At 44.4% G+C, this 15057-nt stretch overlaps 1 protein-coding gene across 1 annotated transcript in view; it reads right to left on the reverse strand.

Moving 5' to 3' along the window:
* Positions 1-857: 857 nt before the first annotated feature.
* Positions 858-15057, reverse strand: part of LOC127931871 (metalloprotease TIKI1-like) — a 127571-nt gene continuing 113371 nt past the window's right edge. The window contains exons 5-6 of the mRNA XM_052526009.1: positions 7308-7580; positions 858-2100 (exon numbers count right to left, since the gene is read on the reverse strand). Of these exons, the coding sequence (XP_052381969.1) occupies positions 1875-2100; positions 7308-7580 (499 nt within the window). The 3' untranslated portion in view covers positions 858-1874. The remainder of the gene's footprint in view (positions 2101-7307; positions 7581-15057) is intronic.

Consider the following 15057-nt stretch of genomic DNA (forward strand, 5'->3'; position numbering starts at 1 on the left):
ACTGCCGACGCTCTGGGCGGAACTGCCGACGCTCTGGGAGGAACTGCAGACGCTCTGGGAGGAACTGCAGACGCTCTGGGAGGAACTGCAGACGCTCTGGGAGGAACTGCAGACGCTCTGGGAGGAACTGCAGACGCTCTGGGAGGAACTGCAGACGCTCCGGGAGGAACTGCTGCCGACACTCTGGGGCGGAACTGCCGACACTCTGGGCAGAAGCACTAAGTACATCTATGTGTCTGAGCCCTTGCATCTTATAAGATGTGATATTGTGTGTACTTGTAATCAATGACTTTATGAAACTGACTTTACATGAAGACTAATTGTTAACGGTGTGGAACGTTCTAACAAAGACATCTGGATCCCAACATTTAACTAGATACATATTTTATCGTTTAACGGTACAGCAAAAGACATTACAATAATCTCATGCCACAACATTGAAATGTCAGTGAGCTACAACAAGATAAACTCATCTCATAAATCTCCTGCTTTATGCAGAAAACTCTTAGGCTGGAGAGAGAACGAAACAAATCACATTGGGATTGAACAACAACCGTCACAACGCATGTTTAGATTACTTACCAACGAAATAGTTAAATAAATTAAACAAATAATATCTTATGTAAAAACGTAAAATGTAATTATCTCAGCAAAGACAAAAAAAACAACAAGGATGGATCCCCCACCAACATCACCATTCAACCACAGAAAGGCAAATACATAGCCTGGATCCAGATCTGGTTGTGTTGTCTTGCCAACTCCTAAGGTGACAATGACCATAGGAGCTAGCAAGACAGCACAAGCAGATCAGGGGACCAAGCTATGGGACCAGGATACCAAATACAGGATATGGTGGTTAGTACCAGCTATAGTCTCAAAAAATACACTGTATCTATTTATAAACAACAACAATAAACTAAACACATTCAACCATTCAAAATGTCATATTTCTAAAATACAATCTAGAATATGTAGATATATACAATTCCCACAGTATTACACGATACAAAACACATTCTACAAAAAGTGAAGAATAAAGTGAGAGGGTCAGAAGAAGAGGAAGAGTAAGAGCTGTTTGGGTTCTTAATAATATATTCGTTTTTTTTGTCAAAAATAAAGTACTAAATTAAAGTACTAAAGTACTAAGTACTAAATTAAATGTAGAAAGATCCAGTTTAGACTGATTTGAGCGAATGCGAACTTCCACTTATGTCCGATTAGGATTCACCTCATTGTGTGTTGAAAAAGATGATTCCTTTCCTTCCAGTTTAAGAGCAGGAGGGTTTTGAACCAGGAACCTCCTGCATTAGATCTGCAGTCCAGATGAGAGCAGGAGGGTTTTGAACCAGGAACCTCCTGCATTAGATCTGCAGTCCAGATGAGAGCAGGAGGGTTTTGAACCAGGAACCTCCTGCATTAGATCTACAGTCCAGATGAGAGCAGGAGGGTTTTGAACCAGGAACCTCCTGCATTAGATCTGCAGTCCAGATGAGAGCAGGAGGGTTTTGAACCAGGAACCTCCTGCATTAGATCTGCAGTCCAGATGAGAGCAGGAGGGTTTTGAACCAGGAACCTCCTGCATTAGATCTGCAGTCCAGATGAGAGCAGGAGGGTTTTGAACCAGGAACCTCCTGCATTAGATCTGCAGTCCAGATGAGAGCAGGAGGGTTTTGAACCAGGAACCTCCTGCATTAGATCTGCAGTCCAGATGAGAGCAGGAGGGATTTGAACCAGGAACCTCCTGTACTAGATGTGCAGTCCAGATGTCACCCAACACTGTTAACAGTATACATAATTACAGTGTTTTTGAAATAGATTGATGAGGGATTTTTCTTCCAGTTTGTGTGTAAAAGTTTAACCAACAACCTCATACTTTAGACTAGAGTTACTACCAGTGTCCAGGTGTGAACCAATACTGTTAACCGTAACCAGATGACAGACAGTGGCGTGGAGGCGGAGCAGCCTGACGACCACCTGTGGTGATTGGTTCTGCCGTGGCCGTGGGCGAGGCCTCTTTCAAGGTCGTGGTGGTGAGGCCCTACGGTGACGTAACCGTTGATGATACGTACCAGCGGAGGTGGAGGAGACTGGACCGTGGTGCTGAGGGACAACAGAGACAAGAGGATTGCATGTTAGATTAAGATTGGATAGGAGTTATGTCATGTTAGATTAAGATTGGATAGGAGTTGTGTTATTTTAGATTAAGATTGGATAGGAGTAATGTCATGTTAGATTAAGATTGTATAGGAGTTATGTCATGTTAGATTAAGATTGGGTAGGAGTTGTCATGTTAGATTAAGATTGGATAGGAGTTGTGTTATTTTAGATTAAGATTGTATAGGAGTTGTCATGTTAGATTAAGATTGGATAGGAGTTGTGTCATGTTAGATTAAGATTGGATAGTAGTTGTGTCATGTTAGATTAAGATTGTATAGGAGTTATGTTATTTTAGATTAAGATTGGATAGGAGTTGTCATGTTAGATTAAGATTGTATAGGAGTAATGTCATGTTAGATTAAGATTGGATAGTAGTTGTGTCATGTTAGATTAAGATTGTATAGGAGTTATGTTATTTTAGATTAAGATTGGATAGGAGTTGTCATGTTAGATTAAGATTGTATAGGAGTAATGTCATGTTAGATTAAGATTGGATAGGAGTTGTGTTATTTTAGATTAAGATTGGATAGGAGTTGTCATGTTAGATTAAGATTGTATAGGAGTAATGTCATGTTAGATTAAGATTGGATAGGAGTTGTGTTATTTTAGATTAAGATTGTATAGGAGTTATGTTATATTAGATTAAGATTGGATAGGAGTTGTCATGTTAGATTAAGATTGGATAGGAGTTATGTTATATTAGATTAAGATTGTATAGGAGTTATGTTATATTAGATTAAGATTGTATAGGAGTAATGTCATGTTAGATTAAGATTGGATAGGAGTTGTGTTATATTAGATTAAGATTGGATAGGAGTTGTGTTATTTTAGATTAAGATTGTATAGGAGTAATGTTATATTAGATTAAGATTGTATAGGAGTTGTGTTATTTTAGATTAAGATTGTATAGGAGTAATGTTATATTAGATTAAGATTGTATAGGAGTTGTGTTATATTAGATTAAGATTGTATAGGAGTTGTGTTATATTAGATACACCATGGATAGTAATCAGTGTGTTATGTCCGTCTGTGGGTTGAGAGATGATGTCACACATTCCCTGCCAACACACGGTCTCAGACTCTCCCTTGAAACAAATATTATGTAATCTCAACGTGACTTTCCTCAATAAACAAATGATAAAAACAAACTATTATTTGATATTAGTATTATTATATTATTAGTTATTTGCCCAGTCAGAGGGGTTATTTATCCAGTCAGAGGAGTTATTAACCGAGTCAGATATAGAGGAGTTATTAACCGAGTCAGATATAGAGGAGTTATTAACCCAGTCAGATATAGAGGAGTTATTTACCCAGTCAGATATAGAGGAGTTATTAACCCAGTCAGATATAGAGGAGTTATTTACCCAGTCAGATATAGAGGCGTTATTAACCCAGTCAGATATAGAGGAGTTATTAACCCAGTCAGATATAGAGGAGTTATTAACCCAGTCAGATATAGAGGAGTTATTCACCCAGTCAGATATAGAGGAGTTATTAACCCAGTCAGATATAGAGGCGTTATTAACCCAGTCAGATATATAGGAGTTATTAACCCAGTCAGATATAGAGGAGTTATTAACCCAGTCAGATATAGAGGAGTTATTTACCCAGTCAGATATAGAGGAGTTATTAACCCAGTCAGATATAGAGGAGTTATTTACCCAGTCAGATGAGTTATTAACCCAGTCAGATATAGAGGAGTTATTTACCCAGTCAGAGGAGTTATTAACCCAGTCAGATATAGAGGAGTTATTAACCCAGTCAGATATAGAGGAGTTATTAACCCAGTCAGATATAGAGGAGTTATTAACCCAGTCAGATATAGAGGAGTTATTAACCCAGTCAGATATAGAGGCGTTATTAACCCAGTCAGATATAGAGGAGTTATTTACCCAGTCAGATATAGAGGAGTTATTAACCCAGTCAGATATAGAGGAGTTATTTACCCAGTCAGATATAGAGGAGTTATTAACCCAGTCAGATATAGAGGAGTTATTAACCCAGTCAGAGGAGTTATTAACCCAGTCAGATATAGAGGAGTTATTAACCCAGTCAGATATAGAGGAGTTATTAACCCAGTCAGATATAGAGGAGTTATTTACCCAGTCAGATATAGAGGAGTTATTTACCCAGTCAGATATAGAGGAGTTATTTACCCAGTCAGATATAGAGGAGTTATTTACCCAGTCAGATATAGAGGAGTTATTTACCCAGTCAGATATAGAGGAGTTATTAACCCAGTCAGATATAGAGGAGTTATTAACCCAGTCAGATATAGAGGTGTTATTAACCCAGTCAGATATAGAGGAGTTATTAACCCAGTCAGATATAGAGGAGTTATTAACCCAGTCAGATATAGAGGCGTTATTAACCCAGTCAGATATAGAGGAGTTATTTACCCAGTCAGATATAGAGGAGTCAGACCTAATTTTAACTGTTGTTACATAATGATGTCAAACATTGATACTGTTGCTAGTTTAGCAAATGCTAATGCTACATGATGATGTCAAATAGAGAATTCCAGAACTTTAGAACCTAGTTTGTCAGAACTCTGGAAATCATCAGCCTGATCAGGATGAATCCAGAAACAAATGACAGAAGATTGTAAAGCATGCCAGCCAGTCTCTTTGATGTACGCCTGTTAGATCCAGGAACTAAGTACGGGCTTATTGGGACTCTGCCAATCACAACAAACGGACAGGTTCCTCCGCCTGCCACTATTGGTAGAGAGAAACTCAGCTCTGTAACTACCTCCCATTAGTAAAGAAAATATTTTAAAAAACGGTTGAATTCTAAACTGGAAGGAAATTAATGAGCAATGTTTCAATTGAGGTTGTGATTGAGGACTGAACTGGTGACATGGTGAAGGCATAATGGGCCAGAAGTCAGCAGGCCTGTGATGACTAGGATTCAGTCCCAAATTGCACCATATTCCCTCGATAGTGCACCAGGGCCCATAGTCATACGAAGCCATTTGGGGAGGGCAATGACAAACTGACCAGAGGCATAATTTACCTAGCATATATAATTAGGCTCTTTTCATCACTGGGCATATGTTAGTAGTTAATAATATTGACTTTTCATTGATTGTCCTTGGTTACAAGAGCCAGCTGTCTCTCTTGGATATAACCTAGCCCTGAATTTGCTGCTTATTTTAGAAAGGTACATTCAGAATGGTTATTCATTTTGTTTTCTGCTGTGTTTGATTGCCGGGAATACTGACTGAGCCTATAAGCGGGCATGAGTCCCAAATAGAACCCTATATTTCCTAATATAGTGCACTACTTTTGACCAGAGCCCTATGGTCATTCCAGGCCCACTCTGGTTAAAAGTAGTGCACTGTATAGGGAACAGGGTGCCATTTGGGATGGATCTCAGGTTTATTTTAGTTGAACCTGCGTTTACAAAGCAGAGCCAGTGAACTCAGGAGGGTGAAGTATAATCAGGTCTGACATGTCTGCATGTGGCCACGCATCAACCAGAGAGACCTTCCTCTGTACTCCCCAACACTGGAGACACAGTGTACAATGCTCTGTAGAGGAAAACTCAGCAGGCTACCTTCCTGAATATTAACCATACTGTACCATTTTAAAACATTTTTTTCAGACATAATATACAAATGTCTGAAGTTGGCTTTTGGGGGAAATGTATTTAGAAACATCCACGTTATTTTCTTTTCAGGTCTAAAAAGACCTTTCAATTCACATTTCCATTGAGCATGCTCTTCAGTCCACGTTTAGGAAACTGGCCTTCTAGTTATAAATATACCAAACAGTCAGTCAGAGAATCAACCAAGTAACAAGTGTGTGGCTATTCTTCACGGCAAATTCAACAATAGTCTCTTTGTGATCATATTCGAAACTCAAAAAAAAAAAAAAAAAAAAAAGAGGATCATATTTTCGTCACTAAGGTCTCTCGCCGGTAGCTACAACCTTACACAACATATTTCCTTTCCTCCGCAACACTGAACCAGGAGAGAACCAGTCTAGAAGGAGGTATCTGTGATGTGATATGATGGGTGGCTGTGCCTGCAGGGTCTCTGTCAGTTAGAGGGTAGATCCTGTAGACAGAGCAGCTATAACTGCCCAGACTTGAGCACGAAAGTGATACCTACCTGGTGCTTAACCCCTTGAACTGTCTTGACATTTACCTGACATGTGAATTCAATACTTCTCTCTCCATGCCCTTCCCCATTCTTAGGAACATACATCATCATAAACTACTGGCAATGCCAGCTACCACCCATAGTAATTTAATATATACCATTTAGCTAATGCTCTTAGCCAAAGTGACTTCCAATTATTTATTTTTATTTAACCGGGCAAGTCAGTTAAGAACAAATTCTTAATTAAAATGACGGCCTACCTAGGAGCAGTGGGTTAGCTGCCTTGTTCAGCGGCAGAACGACAGATTTTTACCTTGTCAGCTCAGGGATTCGATCAAGCAACCTTTCGGTTACTGGCCCAACACTCTAACCACTAGACTACCTGCCTCCTCTACACTCTAACCACTAGGCTACCCTACCTCCTCTACACTCTAACCACTCTAACCACACTCTAACCACTAGGCTACCTGCTCCCTACACTCTAACCACTAGGCTACCCTGCTAGGCTACCTGCCACCTCTACACTCTAACCACTAGGCTACCTGCCACCTCTACACTCTAACCACTAGGCTACCTGCCTCCTCTACACTCTAACCACTAGGCTACCTGCCACCTCTCCACTCTAACCACTAGGCTACCTGCCTCCTCTACACTCTAACCACTAGGCTACCCTACCTCCTCTACCTCTAACCACTAGACTACCTGCCTCCTCTAACCAACCACTAGACCCTACCTCCTCTACACTCTAACCACTAGACTCCTACACTCTAACCACTCTACCCTGCCGCCACTCTAGGCTACCTGCCACCTCTACACTCTAACCACTAGACTACCTGCCACCTCTACACTCTAACCACTAGACTACCTGCCAACCACAATACAGTGAGTACATACATTTAACATGTGTACATGTTCTCTGTGGGAATTGAACCCACAACTTTGGGTACATAACGTCACACTGTTATCAACCGAGTCACACAGGACCGGTACACATTGTTCTGGTAGAACTATCAACAGTACACAACAACGGCTCCTCTCTCACCTCTCCTCGATGCGAACCCAGAGGTCATTAAACTGTCTGTTTCTCTGATGTTTCCTCTGTTTGTTACGTCGTTTCTTCTTCAGCTTGCGGTCCGTCGTGTCCATCAGCTCCAGACTGGGGGAGTGACGAGGTATGTTGGGTAGTGGGTTGTCCTGCAGAGGGTGCTGTTGCTCCTCATCGTGGAATTCGTGGAGGAAAGGCTCCAGGTAAGGGGACTCATCCAGGTTCTGACCCGGAGAATGACCCGTCTGGTCGGTAGAGGATTTCGATCGACTGTGGTGATGGAGAGAATAATGTTAATTGATCATCCAAATGCCTTTGGAGTTAACATCTGAACAGATAGAAACATTCAAATGCCTTTTGGATTTAACATCTGAACAGATAGAAACATTCAAATGCCTTTTGGATTTAACATCTGAACAGATAGAAACATTCAAATGCCTTTTGGATTTAACATCTGAACAGATAGAAACATTCAAATGCCTTTTGGATTTAACATCTGAACAGCTAACACCAGCTTCCAATGCCTGGAAAATACTACATTATGACCAAACAGGAGATTGTAGTCAGGGGCAGGGTTGTTGCTTGGGAGGGAGAGGGGAGATTATAGCAAAATGTGTAGAATTTGAGTAAATTTGCTTGAAAAGAGCAACATTTTCTCTAAGCATCATGGAAAAATATTAACAAAAGCGATGAGCTATAAATCAGAAAAACACACTATCCCTGCCCCATGGCAAAAGAAAAGTGTCGAATTTCAGGAAATTAGATTTTTAAAAAACGGCAACATTTTCTCTGTGCTTCATGCCCCCAAATGCAGTCGCCCGGCCCTGATCGTTAGCTCCTCCACTGGTGAAAACCACGTACATGTGTGATCCTTCTGAAGCCTTACAGGAGAATCACAGGAATTATTCTTCAGACACATCTGCTTCGGATGAATCATTGGTCCATCATTCAAACAACAGCTAAACAGACGCGGCTTCAGATCATTTATCAAACGGTACATGAATCTGTTGGAGATAAACTGGTCAAAACCCTATCCACTTTGTTGTCGCATATTTGCAATGGGATATTTACGATCCCTCCAGACATTCAGTTTCTCCTCCAATCTCCAGTCCTATTCATTTCAGAAAAAAATGTGATGTGTGTGAAGTGTGTGATGTGTGTGTGTGAAGTGTGTGTGTGAAGTGTGTGTATGTGTGTGTGTGTGTATGTGTGTGTGTGTGTGTGTGTGTGTGTGTGTGTGTGTGTGTGTGTGTATGTGTATGAGATGTGTGTGTGTGTGTGTGTGTGTGTGTGTGTGTGTGTGTGTGTGTGTGTGTGTGTGTGTAATCCATACAGTGTGTGTGTGGTGTGTGAAAAAAGGGAGATATATGCAGAGAGAGAGAGAGACTAACAGAGAGAGAGAGTGAAAGAGAGAAAGCTCAGATGAGATTCAGGAGGACATGCAGTATCTAACATTTTAACTTGTGATAAGGGGATTCTTTTTCCTAGGGTGAAACCCTATCTTCACCATCTCATCTCATCTCCTCTCTACGTGTGTCTGGGATTTAGGATCTGTGTGGGCCTGTCGTGGGGAGTAGTTAAGGTTAGAGATATAATCCATACAGCTGTGTGGTGGTGGTGAGGTTAGAGACAGGACGGAGATCCATATGCAGCTGACAGGAGAGATGAAGCAAGAGATTCAACTGATCACCAAAAAGAGATTGCCACCCAGGGAGACTGGACAAGCAGACAGGAGAAGATAGGAAAGAGATCGTCACCCAGGGAGACTGGACAAGTAGACAAGAGAAGATAGGAAAGAGATCGTCACCCAGGGAGACTGGACAAGCAGACAGGAGAAGATAGGAAAGAGATCGTCACCCAGGGAGACTGGACAAGTAGACATTACTGTACAGTAAAATAATACAATCTTAATGTGGCCAGATTTGCCAGACCAATTTGGAAAGTCATGTTTATAGTGCAGGTGTCACACCCTGATCTAGTTCACCTGTCGTTGTGCTTGTCTCCACCCCCCTCCAGGTGTCTCTAATCTTCCCCATTATCCCCGGTGTATTTATACCTGTGTTCTCTGTTTGTCTGTTGCCAGTTTGTCTTGTCGCGTCAAGTTTACCAGCTGTTTTTTCCCCCTCTACCCCTGCTTCGTGTTAGTTCATTGTTTCTAGTTCTGGCGGTTTTGTAAATAAACATTTGTTACTTTGAACTGTCTGCATCTGGGTCTTAACCTCAGGTCTGATAGCAAATCACCAAATCATTCAACACAATCTACACTGAACAAAAGTATAAACACAACATGCAATATTTTCAAATATTTTTTACCGAGTTACAGTTCATGAGGAATTCAGTCAATTCAAATGACTGGGAATACAGATATGCATCTGTTGGCCACAGATACCTTACACAAAATGGGCCTCGGGATCTCATCACTGGATTTTTGTGCTTTCAAATTGTCAGTAAAGACATGATTACCACCAATCACTATGTACCACCAGTCACTGTATACCACCAGTCACTATGTACCACCAGTCACTGTATACCACCAGTCACTATGTACCACCAGTCACTGTATACCACCAGTCACTATGTACCACCAGTCACTGTATACCACAGTCACTATATACCACCAGTCACTGTATACCACCAGTCACTATGTACCACCAGTCACTATGTACCACCAGTCACTATATACCACAGTCACTATATACCACCAGTCACTATATAGCACCAGTCACTGTATACCCACAGTCACTATGCACCACCAGTCACTATGTACCACCAGTCACTATGTACCACCAGTCACCATGTACCACCAGTCACTATGTACCACCAGTCACTGTATACCCCCAGTCACTATGTACCACCAGTCACTATATACCACAGTCACTATATACCACCAGTCACTATGCACCACCAGTCACTATGTACCACCAGTCACTATGTACCACCAGTCACTATGTACCACCAGTCACTGTATACCACCAGTCACTATGTACCACCAGTCACTATATACCACCAGTCACTATGTACCACCAGTCACTATGTACCACCAGTCACTATATACCACCAGTCACTATATACCACCAGTCACTATGTACCACCAGTCACTATGTACCACCAGTCACTGTATACCACCAGTCACTATGTACCCCCAGTCACTGTATACCCCCAGTCACTATGTACCACCAGTCACTATATACCACAGTCACTATATACCACCAGTCACTATGCACCACCAGTCACTATGTACCACCAGTCACTATATACCACCAGTCACTATATACCACCAGTCACTATATACCACCAGTCACTGTATACCCCCAGTCACTATGTACCACCAGTCACTATGTACCACCAGTCACTATGTACCACCAGTCACCATATACCACCAGTCACTATGTACCACCAGTCACTGTATACCCCCAGTCACTATGTACCACCAGTCACTATGTACCACCAGTCACTATATACCACCAGTCACTATGTACCACCAGTCACTGTATACCCCCAGTCACTGTATACCCCCAGTCACTATGTACCACCAGTCACTATATACCACCAGTCACTATATACCACCAGTCACTATATACCACAGTCACTATGTACCACCAGTCACTATATACCACCAGTCACTATATACCACCAGTCACTATATACCACCAGTCACTATATACCCCAGTCACTATGTACCACCAGTCACTATGTACCACCAGTCACTATATACCACCAGTCACTATGTACCACCAGTCACTATGTACCACCAGTCACTATATACCACCAGTCACTATGTACCACCAGTCACTGTATACCCCCAGTCACTGTATACTCCCAGTCACTATGTACCACCAGTCACTATATACAACCAGTCACTATGTACCACCAGTCACTATGTACCATCAGTCACTATATGCCATCAGTCACTATATACCACCAGTCACTATGTACCACCAGTCACTATATACCACCAGTCACTATGCACCACCAGTCACTATGTACCACCAGTCACTTTGTACCACCAGTCACTGTATACCCCCAGTCACTATATACCACCAGTCACTATGTACCACCAGTCACTATATGCCACCAGTCACTATATACCACCAGTCACTATGTACCACCAGTCACTATATACCACCAGTCACTATATACCACCAGTCACTATATACCACCAGTCACTATGTACCACCAGTCACTGTATACCCCCAGTCACTATGTACCACCAGTCACTATATACCACCAGTCACTATATACCCCCAGTCACTATGTACCACCAGTCACTATATACCACCAGTCACTATATACCACCAGTCACTATGTACCACCAGTCACTATATACCACCAGTCACTATGTACCACCAGTCACTATGTACCACCAGTCACTATATACCACCAGTCACTATGTACCACCAGTCACTATATACCATCAGTCACTATGTACCACCAGTCACTATGTACCACCAGTCAGACGTGTCACAACCATAATTTGAAGACAAATGGGAACTAAAAAAAAAGGTCTAATCATATCATTGATGTTCAGGTCGGAAAGATGGAGCCCGAGAAAGAGTTTCCGACTTCAAAGTTGGATGACCGTTTTGGATGTTGGATGAATATTTTCCCAGACGGACCTCGTTTTTTCCCAGTTATATTGAATGTGGCATTGCCACCAGTCTGAACATTCAGAACCTTCAGTCAATTACAACAGAGTACGAGCAGCGCAAATCAACATTTCAACTCCATGTGTGGAGTGGAGGAGCTGTGTAGAGTGGGAGCAGCTGTGTAGAGTGGGAGCAGCTGTGTAGAGAGGGAGCAGCTGTGTGGAGTGGAGGAGCTGTGTATAGTGGAGGACTGTGTGGAGTCAGCTGTGTGGACCAGGAGCTGTGTGGATGGAGGAGCTGTGTGGAGTTGAGGAGCTGTGTGTAAGGAGCTGTCAGGAGCTTGAGAGTGGAGGAGCTGTGTAAGTGGAGGAGCTGTGAAGTGGAGTAGCTGTGTGGAGTGGAGGAGCTGTGTAAGTGGAGGAGCTGATGTTCAGGAGCTGTGAGTGGAGGAGCTGTGTGGCCCGAGGAGGAGTGTGTGGAGTGGAGGAGCTGTGTGGAGTGGAGGAGCTGTGTGGAGTGGAGGAGCTGTGTGGAGTGGAGAGCTGTGTGGAGTGGGAGCAGCTGTGTGGAGTGGAGGAGCTGTGTGGAGTGGAGGAGCTGTGTGGAGTTGAGCAGCTGTGTGGAGTGGAGTAGCTGTGTGGTGGAGGAGCTGTGTGGAGTGGAGCAGCTGTGTAGAGTGGAGTCTGTGTAGACATGGAGGAGTTGTGGAGTGGAGCTGTGTGGAGAGTGGAGTGGAGTAGCTGTGTAGAGTGGAGGAGCTGTGTGGCAGCTGTGTGGAGTGGAGCAGCTGTGTAGAGTGGAGGAGCTGTGTAGAGTGGAGGAGCTGTGTGGAGTGGAGTAGCTGTGTGGAGTGGTGTGGAGTGGGGGAGCTGTGTAGAGTGGAGGAGCTGTGTGGAGTGGAGGAGCTGTGTGGAGTAGTGGAGGGAGCTGTGTGGAGTGGAGGAGCTGTGTAGAGTGGAGGAGCTGTGTGGAGTGGAGGAGCTGTGTAGAGTGGAGGAGCTGTGTAGAGTGGAGGAGCTGGTGGAGGAGCTGTGTAGAGTGGAGGAGCTGTGTAGAGTGGAGGAGCTGTGAGTGGAGTAGCTGTGGGAGCAGCTGTGGAGTGGAGGAGCTGGAGAGTGGAGGAGCTGTGTAGAGTGGAGGAGCTGTGTAGAGTGGAGGAGCTGTGTAGAGTGGGAGCAGCTGTGTAGAGTGGGAGCAGCTGTGTAGAGTGGAGGAGCTGTGTGGAGTGGAGGAGCTGTGTGGAGTGGAGGAGCTGTGTAGAGTGGAGGAGCTGTGTAGAGTGGAGTAGCTGTGTGGAGTGGAGGAGCTGTGTGGAGTGGAGGAGCTGTGTGGAGTGGAGCAGCTGTGTGGAGTGGAGCAGCTGTGTAGAGTGGAGGAGCTGTGTAGAGTGGGAGTAGCTGTGTAGAGTGGAGGAGCTGTGTGGAGTGGAGGAGCTGTGTGGAGTGGAGGAGCTGTGTGGAGTGGAGGAGCTGTGTAGAGTGGAGGAGCTGTGTAGAGTGGAGGAGCTGTGTGGAGTGGAGGAGCTGTGTGGAGTGGAGGAGCTGTGTGGAGTGGAGGAGCTGTGTGGAGTGGAGGAGCTGTGTAGAGTGGAGGAGCTGTGTGGAGTGGAGTAGCTGTGTAGAGTGGGAGTAGCTGTGTAGAGTGGAGCAGCTGTGTGGAGTGGAGCTGTGTGGAGTGGAGGAGCTGTGTGGAGTGGAGCAGCTGTGTGTGGAGGGAGCTGTGTAGAGTGGAGGAGCTGTGTAGAGTGGAGTGGAGGGAGGAGCTGTGTGGAGTGGAGGAGCTGTGTGGAGTGGAGGAGCTGTGTGGAGTGGAGGAGCTGTGTGAGTGGAGGAGCTGTGTGGAGTGGAGGAGCTGTGTGGAGTGGAGGAGCTGTGAGTGGAGGAGCTGTGTGGAGTGGAGGAGCTGTGTGGAGTGGAGGAGCTGTGTGGAGTGGAGGAGCTGTGTGGAGTGGAGGAGCTGTGTGGGAGCAGCTGTGTGTGGAGCAGCTGTGTGGAGTGGAGCAGCTGTGTAGAGTGGAGCAGCTGTGTAGAGTGGGAGCAGCTGTGTAGAGTGGGAGCAGCTGTGTAGAGTGGGAGCAGCTGTGTGGAGTGGAGGAGCTGTGTGGAGTGGAGGAGCTGTGTAGAGTGGAGGAGCTGTGTGGAGTGGAGGAGCTGTGTGGAGTGGAGGAGCTGTGTGGAGTGGAGGAGCTGTGTGGAGTGGAGGAGCTGTGTGGAGTGGAGGAGCTGTGTGGAGTGGAGGAGCTGTGTGGAGTGGAGGAGCTGTGTGGAGTGGAGGAGCTGTGTGGAGTGGAGGAGCTGTGTGGAGTGGAGGAGCTGTGTGGAGTGGAGGAGCTGTGTGGAGTGGAGGAGCTGTGTGGAGTGGAGGAGCTGTGTGGAGTGGAGGAGCTGTGTGGAGTGGAGGAGCTGTGTGGAGTGGAGGAGCTGTGTGGAGTGGAGGAGCTGTGTGGAGTGGAGGAGCTGTGTGGAGTGGAGGAGCTGTGTGGAGTGGAGGAGCTGTGTAGAGTGGAGGAGCTGTGTAGAGTGGAGGAGCTGTGTAGAGTGGAGGAGCTGTGTAGAGTGGAGGAGCTGTGTAGAGTGGAGGAGCTGTGTGGAGTGGAGGAGCTGTGTAGTCTAACCTACTGCTCTGAACACACAGTCCATTCAGCTTGTAAATGTTTGAATTTACAAGAACCCTTGGGATGTTCTGCAGTTGATTATGTGGATAAGGCCTGTTCAGGCTACGGGGCTTTAGAGCTTTTTGGTCATTTTACCCGCAACGAGGAATTTGTACGCAGTGTAACAAAACAACTACAAATTGTCAAATATTTCACAGTGACCAATGAGGAATTGACTGGGCTGGCAGGTAGCCAGGCGGAGTGTTGGGGGCAGCAACCCGAAAGCTTGTTGGTTCGAATCTCCGAGGGGACTAGATTAAAAAACTGTCAGTGTGCCTTTGAGGATGGCACTTAACCCTAATTACTCCTGTAGGTCGCTCTGGATAAGAATGTATACTAAATGAAAAAATGAGGTCACATGACATGTTTTTGCCCTTTGTTATAATGTGTATACTAACATGTATAATGTGTATACTAACATGTATAATGTGTATACTAACATATATAATGTGTATACTAACATGTATAATGTGTATACTAACATGTATAATGTGTATACTAATGTATA

Source organism: Oncorhynchus keta, chromosome 9 (assembly GCF_023373465.1).
Source record: "Oncorhynchus keta strain PuntledgeMale-10-30-2019 chromosome 9, Oket_V2, whole genome shotgun sequence".
Classification (NCBI taxonomy): domain Eukaryota; kingdom Metazoa; phylum Chordata; class Actinopteri; order Salmoniformes; family Salmonidae; genus Oncorhynchus; species Oncorhynchus keta.